This window comes from Adiantum capillus-veneris, chromosome 11 (assembly GCF_014529385.1).
Source record: "Adiantum capillus-veneris isolate H3 chromosome 11, ASM1452938v2, whole genome shotgun sequence".
Classification (NCBI taxonomy): domain Eukaryota; kingdom Viridiplantae; phylum Streptophyta; class Polypodiopsida; order Polypodiales; family Pteridaceae; genus Adiantum; species Adiantum capillus-veneris.
Window position 1 is genome coordinate 163421728 of NC_140941.1, and position 7404 is coordinate 163429131.

General features: G+C 45.4%; 2 protein-coding genes across 2 annotated transcripts in view; both read right to left on the reverse strand.

Moving 5' to 3' along the window:
* The window catches only part of LOC147448342 (putative 6-phosphogluconolactonase 3, chloroplastic), a 78667-nt gene extending 71742 nt beyond the window's left edge, over positions 1–6925 (reverse strand). Inside the window, exon 1 of the mRNA XM_086524554.1 lies at positions 6530–6925. The gene's annotated coding sequence lies outside the window, so the exon portion shown is untranslated. The remainder of the gene's footprint in view (positions 1–6529) is intronic.
* On the reverse strand, positions 1383–3113 carry LOC147448343 (uncharacterized). Its single transcript, XM_086524552.1, has one exon. It carries the CDS (start codon positions 2914–2916, stop codon positions 1627–1629), a length of 1290 nt encoding a protein of 429 aa, XP_086380678.1. The 5' UTR covers positions 2917–3113; the 3' UTR covers positions 1383–1626.
* Positions 6926–7404: the final 479 nt, after the last annotated feature.

The window sequence follows — 7404 nt, forward strand, 5'->3', positions numbered from 1 at the left end:
GCATTTACCTTTTCTGTCTTCTTCGCTCGAATCTAAAGAGCTAGAAGAACTGTCAGAAGAAGAAGAAGAAGAAGAAGAAGAACTGGGTACTCCTTCAAATCGAACACGCTTCTTCTGTTTCTTTGCCTTGTCAAATGTCGACCGACGACCCAAATATCCCGGGAAGTCAGAGCCTTTCTTCTGCTTTTTGCCGTGCTGTTTGCCTTTCTTTTGCATGTCGAAAAGCTAAGCAATCCATACATCAATCACGTTCTCCAGTTCCTTCTCCATATATTTCTTGGAGGAAGAAGATTTCTTGAGAGCGGGTTTCGAGAGTAGTGTTGTAGTTCTTTGCCACTCCATCTGTACCTCTTCCAAAGAGGTCTGGTTCATATATTTTGCCATCTTCGGGTCCTTGGCAAAATTGAGCATTATCTTTGTTGCATCGCCAATCAATTGACGACGTTCCATCTCTCTTTGCTCCGCCTGAGTAGGCCGAGGCGGGCCATACTCTCTGTCTGAATCTTCGTTGTGATCCCAGCTTGCATCTCCAGATGCAGAGGGAGTCGACTGATCATTGCCTGAAGCCATAGGTGCCGCGGAAAAAAAAAAAAATCGGGGATCGGATTTCTCGTAGAAGAGAATCGGCCGTGCTCTGATACCATTGTAACAGACTTGGACACTCCAAGTTAAGAATCAACCGCGACAGCACCAAATAACCACTTCAAAACAATTCACAGATCACAATAGATTTGCACTGGCCCGACGGAGTTCCGTGCCTAGAGATATTGGCCCCAAAGACTGGCGCCCCTTTCGGTATTTCTTTTTGTATTAATGAATCATCAAAGTACAAGAGAGCGGTTAGGGTTTCACTCTCAGACTCTGCGTCCAGATGCTCTGAGAAGTGAAGCCCTCACCACTTATTTAAAGGTACAAGGGATGCCCAAAAGCAGAGCCCCAAAAGCTTTTAAAATCAAAAGCAGTAGTCCTCTCTCTCTCTTTAGAGAGTCTTTTCTTTTTTTATGTAAAAAAAAAGCAAAATTCGCGTCGCTCATCATTTTCCAAAACATATATATATATATATTTTAAAAGCCTCCGCGATTTTTGAAAATTAGGGTTTTTGGCAGAAATTAGGGTTTGCAGGAATTTTAGGGTTTCTGTTGTCCGCCACGTCATCACTTTGCGACAAAAATAGGCTAAATGCACTGGAAAATTCCCCTAACTGATGCTAATGGATTCTTATGGGAATTCTGATGATCATGTTGTGTGCAACCGAAGGATATGCATCTATGCTAAGTGACTGGGCATGCACGGTCTACGAATAGACTCACAAAAGTGCCAGATCACTGCTAATCTAACTTGATCGGACTGACTGAACCCTGCTATGATGTAGCTTGTCCACGGACACACAGGGTTGGGATGTGTCACGTGACATCCCCTCCTTTTCAATGTGAGGTACTGGTACCGAACTGTATGGCGTCGAGGGAGATCGCCAACAGCATCCGGAATCCTAAAAGGAACTCTTCGCCAGCCCACTCTGCTGTGTGGGTCGAGTGGTACTTGAACTTCATAAAGGTCTGCAACGCTTGCTTCTTTGGGCCTAAAGCGACACAGTCTTCTGAATCTCCGTCCTTGCTTCAACTTCGTCTAGAGTCCTCCTGAAAATTCCTGAAACAATCTCCAACGCAAAACCATGAACATACCCATTCCATGTAAAGTGAAGGGAAATGTCTTCTCTAAAGACTCTGTATGCAATGTCGATGAACATAGAGACGGAGTGGCAACCCGTTCATCAAACACATGCAAACAATGCGCTCGAATCTTTTCTATTTGATCGAAATCAATCAACTGCGGCAAATCACAATGGAAATGCCCATGCTTGGTGCTCATACTATCATGTGATCTTTCGGAAACTGTGTCATGCCAAAGAAGAGACATGGAATGCGACTTCCTTACATACAAACTTTTCAGCTTTTCGTGAACAATCCACATACATTCATGCTCATCCATGAGAGAAACGTGCTCAACATACATGAGAGAAACGTGCTCAACACACAATATGTCATGCCTAGTAAAAGGGATCACATAACGATGCTGACTAAGATACAGGAAACCATCACGAATGAAACACTCGAACAATGCGTGCGTATCAATCATGCGAACACATAATACTTCCTGTGAGGGTTCTTTGGACCAAGGCTCGAGAGCCAAGATCGCTTCTTCTTGAATGATCGAAACGGCTTGTGGGGGTTCTTTAGACCTCGACTCGAAAGCCAAGATCGGTTCTTCGTGATTGATCGAATCTACAACGAGGTTAGCTTCGCTAGAAAAAGCATCCACTAGCACATCATCCTTATGAACAATCACATCATCTTCATGCAACTCATCATGCTTGTGAGAAATCACATCTTGATCATGCAAATCATCGTGCTTGTCAATGTCATCCAAATCATTATGCAAATCATTGGCATCCAAATCATCATGCTTATCATTGTCCTTCAAATCATCATGCTTAGCAATATCATTCAATTCATCATGCAAGTCATGGTCAATCAAATCATCATCATGCTTCACACAATCATGCAAATCCTGTGTGTCATGCTTTGGAGAAGAAGAGACTGAGAGAGTCTTCTTTTCCCGATCTTGTTGCATCTGTGCCTGTATTCGAGAAAAGAGTCGCAACATCTCTTGCATTCTTGCTTTGGTCTCGCGATCAAATCTTGCTTGACTTTCTCTTTCTTCCAAGTCGAACTGACGCTCTATGGCTGCCATTTCTTCTTCGTAGGCCTTTCTGTCTGCTTCTCTTGCTTGGTCCAACTCCTCCATAGGAGTTAGTGCAATCTTTGTCGTAGATGGGGAAGGGTCGGAAAAACCTCTTGGTGGGGAAAATTCTTCTTCGCCTCTCTCATGCTCATCACCTCCAAGCGAAGTATCCATTCCGCTTCGAGTGATGATCGTTCTGCAATCGTGGTTCTTGTGGGTTCTTGGGGGTTCTTGAGTTCACGAGGAACTTGGGTTCTTGGGGGTCTTGGGTTCTTAAGTTCACGAGGAACTTGGATTCTTGGGGGTCTTGGGTTCTTGAGGTTCTTGAGGTGTTCTTTCGCTTGCAAATCGCGTTGGAGAAGGATCTTCTCTTCACCCGAGTTCTACTCCTTTCTGCGGGCACAACCCTTGGCGGCCTTGCGCTCACACCAAGGTTGCTTTTTCCCACCTCACGTCGATTGGCCGGCCGCTTAGTGCACGGTCCGCTCTCAATGAGTGAAAAGAGACACAAGGGGAGGCTGGACAAGCCCTTCTTTCTTGGGATTCCTGTCACTATTCAACAAAACACGATTAGGAATCGCCACGCCCAAGTAAACTTGGGTTCGTGCGATCGCAACAAGCAAAAAAAATTCTTGTGGTTCTTTCCTTGAGTAATGCAGAACACTTCCAAAGCTCTGATACCAATGTTAGGTGCAGCGGAATAAATGTTGTATTTTCTCAAGATTAGTGATCCTTATTGCTCAAGGTTCCTTTTAGTTCTTAGGGAAAGAGAGAGCTTTCCGTCTTATGGAGAGTGCTATGATCACGAACAAAGTGAATGGATTGTGCGTGCAAGTGAATGAGACTGAGAGAAGGAGAGAGAAGAGATACGACAACCCAAGAGGTTGTAAAACCCTCCTCCGAAGGCCCCACTCTCGTCGGCGAGAGTGGTCTACTTTGATTGCACAAAGGTGTACAATGCGTATGCAATGGACTAATGCAATGGGACTATGCCGATGACGACGACGGTGATGACGACGACGACTTGATGGCTGAAATCTGAGATCTTCTAATCGCTGAATTTCGGGACTGTTTCGGTGGCTGAAAATGACTGTTTTGGCTGCGTTTTTATGGCTGAAAATGGGGGAACATCTACAACCAGCTTGGGGGCTGATCTGCTATTGTGCATAGGCTGAAAACTGCGTGTATCTGCTGCGGCTTAAGGCTCAAAACAAAAACGCTGATGGTTCCTGTTGCTTAGCAAAACGCTGGTGCTGATCTGGGACCGCAAATCAAAAACGCTATGATGCTTGCAAAAACGTCCATGCTGATCTGGGGAAAAACGCCAGCAACTCTGGGAATTCTAATGGCGATCATGAGCATCTGCTATCGCTATGATGCTGAGGGTGATGGCGATGGCCTGCTGTGGAAAACGCCATGGATGGGAACTTGCTCGCGATGATGGAGGTCCAAAAACGCTGGGGGTGCTGAGGAGGGATACTGCTGAGAAGTTGCTTGTTGAGCGGGAAGCTCCTGTTGCCTCTTCTGCCAGAAAGTGCTAACTTGGGTTTACTTATATATTAACTTAGCAAAATTACCCTACCTACTTTTGTAGGAAAGTCACTTAAAAATAATAAGTAAAAATCCCAATAAATAGGAAAATAGGCTAAATGCACTGGAAAATTCCCCTAACTGATGCTAATGGATTCTGATGGGAATTCCGATGATCATGGTGTGTGCAACCGGAGAATATGCATCTATGCTAAGTGACTGGGCATGCACGGTCTACGAATAGACTCACAAAAGTGCCAGATCACTGCTAATCTAACTTGATCGGACTGACTGAACCCTGCTGTGGTGTAGCTTGTCCACGGACACATAGGGTTGGGATGTGTCACGTGACACGTAGGCACCCTGAAACCCTGCTTGGACACCCACGTTCGCATACATAGGGTTACCCGTGCCTGTTTGCATTGTCTCGAACACATTCGCTGGCATATAACCTATGGAAGGTCCAGCCATAGCTTGAAATACTGAATCACCTCCAAAATAACCAGGATAAGTTATAGGTAATGGAAGGGTCTGACGCATAGCTTGTTCATTACTCCCTTGACCATTCACAAACGGTTCCTGTCTAGCTAAAGCAAGTTGCTTTGGATCATTGGACACCATTGGTTGCTCAACCACATGGGTTTTCCCTTGAGCATCACGAGTCCTCTGCGTATTGAAAATCTCCTTTTCCTGCAACGGCTCAGTCATGCCCTGTGTAGGAGGCTGAAAACCCTGTGTTGGAGCTTGAAATTCCTGTATAGGCCTGTAAGAAGTCCTACATCCTTGGGTTGCTAGCCAACTGCTGAAACATGTCCATACAGCAACGCAGTTGAGCTCTAAACAACCTGCTCTTCTTGAAGAGTTGAAGGAACTTTCTCTGTGCCATGTGAGGAAGATCCCTCTTCAGATACTTGGTCTCTCTTCCAAGCCATAACGAGAAGCTCTGTGTTGCTTTCACCCACAACAATCCATGCTGCAACTATCCCGTTGATGGGACCATATAACTGCCTGTACAACGTAGAGGACGTTACTATTTCAATTACCTGTTTACTTTTCACACAGCACTGAGAAGGAAAGAGAACACAGATGCGTCCAGCGACTAGAATGTCACTGCGCACACGAGACCGACATCTTGTAAGCCCCAAAGACTAGCGTCCCTTTCGGTATTTCTTTATTCAGTTTAAAGTAGACGATCTGAACACTTAGTACAAGCTTTCACAAAACTGCCCAAACCTGACGAGGACTGAAAACGTAGGATTCCGACCTGATTTCGGCAACATAACGACGCAAAACCCCCTGTAGGTCAAAAGTACCTCTCGAGGATGAATTCCCTCGCTATCTAGAAGCTTTTTGGTGACCTGTTCACAGAAATTCAGCGTGCTGTAATTCTTTGTTTTTCACTATCGGGTGTCCGAAAGCCTGTACACGCATCCCAAGGCTTTCACAAAGCTCCATTGGTGTTCCCTTGCACTTTAGTGCGAAGCCCTAGACCTGTAGAAAACATAGCAAGCTGTAATTCTCTGTTTTGGATCTTTTTCACGGAGCGAACACGCCTGCGCATGTCCCAAGGACTCCCGCACGAATGGGAGAGTTTCCCTGTAAATTGGACGAATTTTCACACGAGAAAACTCTCCAAACTCGCAATCTTTCGAGATGGAGCTGTGCGTACTTGTGGGATATTAAGAGCCTTGGCAAACGCGCATAAATCCTAGAACTGTACATATTCATCTGCTACATTGCACAAATCTAAAGTAGCACATGAAAAAAGCTGCCAAGATATCTCCGTGTCCCCGTTAAAGAGAATAAGTGAGAGTGCTTTGTATATTTTGGACTAGGATGTACATTTGGATAGCGGGATTTTAAACTTTAGAGTTTTGCAATTTCTCTTATACGAGGAGACAATTTAATTGTATATAGTAACTATTGTGTTTGGTCTCATAGGCCATGTTTTCGAATCGTTGTCCCCCGCCCCCTCTCTCTCTCTCTCTCTCTCTCTCTCTCTCTCTCTCTTTGAGTCAACAAAAGCGTGCTTTAGAAAGGAGGCCATCTTTGGCGAGCTTGTAATTGCTGTCCTGGTGATTGCGAGGGACAACGCGCTCATCAGCCCAGAAGACATGCCATTTGGACCAGTCGATGGTCTTTAGGTAAGGAGGTTCACATAGCTTGCTGAAAGTATCGGAAGAGAAAAATAAAAGGGGCATGCATGTTAGTAGAGGAAGCTCCTTTTTGCAGGGGATGGATAGAGAGAGAGAGAGACCTCATTGTGCTGATTAGGGAACCCCCAGAAAGGACAACAGAGAAGGCCCCCCTCTCTTCACAGCCGCATCAGACAGCTCTGCGATGTAGTCGGCAAGGCTCGTGGCCAACTCTTGCACCCCCTCAAAGACCCTGACGTCTCCGCGCCTGCCTGACATGGCCGTAACTCGCCTTCTTCTCTCTGCCCACACCAACAAGGGTCGATCGCAGCACCCGCTCCTCCACGTTTCCTTGCTCGCTTCAAATGAGCGTGGAAAAGCAAGGAAAAAGGCGCGACACTGGAAGAATGTTTTCGGACGGGCAGCAAGTGCGTTTGTTGATGACAAGGAAGCAACGCCATTCTTCTTTATCGGGGTTTCTACACAACACGTGGTGTAGCTGCAGGCTCTGTCAAGGACCCCCACCAGTTAAAGTCCATCTGTAACGGAAAACTCGTTTAATAGGGCCTTGGACAAAGTAGGAGATGTGTGATGGTCATTCGGCTCTTGATCACTAAACTATTAAACGAGTTTAATAGTTTGTATAGCTAAAATTGGCCTTAGGCAAAGTAGGAGATGTGTGATGATCATTAGGCTCTTGCACCACACGCATCAGAAGCTTCCCTTCATGTTCTTCCCTCTCTAGCATGGTACCTTTCTCTCCACACAAGGCCTCGAAGCTCACCTCATGATTCTTGTAATGGTGCAATGGAAGGCATGTTGCAACTCATTTCTAAACTGAATAGGTTCGGAGAAGTTTACTTGATTTACATACAATGTCTTTCAATATTCGCAAGAGTTCTTCTTCTTCAACAAGGTCCGCAACTATTGTGAAAAATGATCATAAATCTCATAAAGATGGAGATAGCAACCAATCACTCCATCAACAACATCAGAA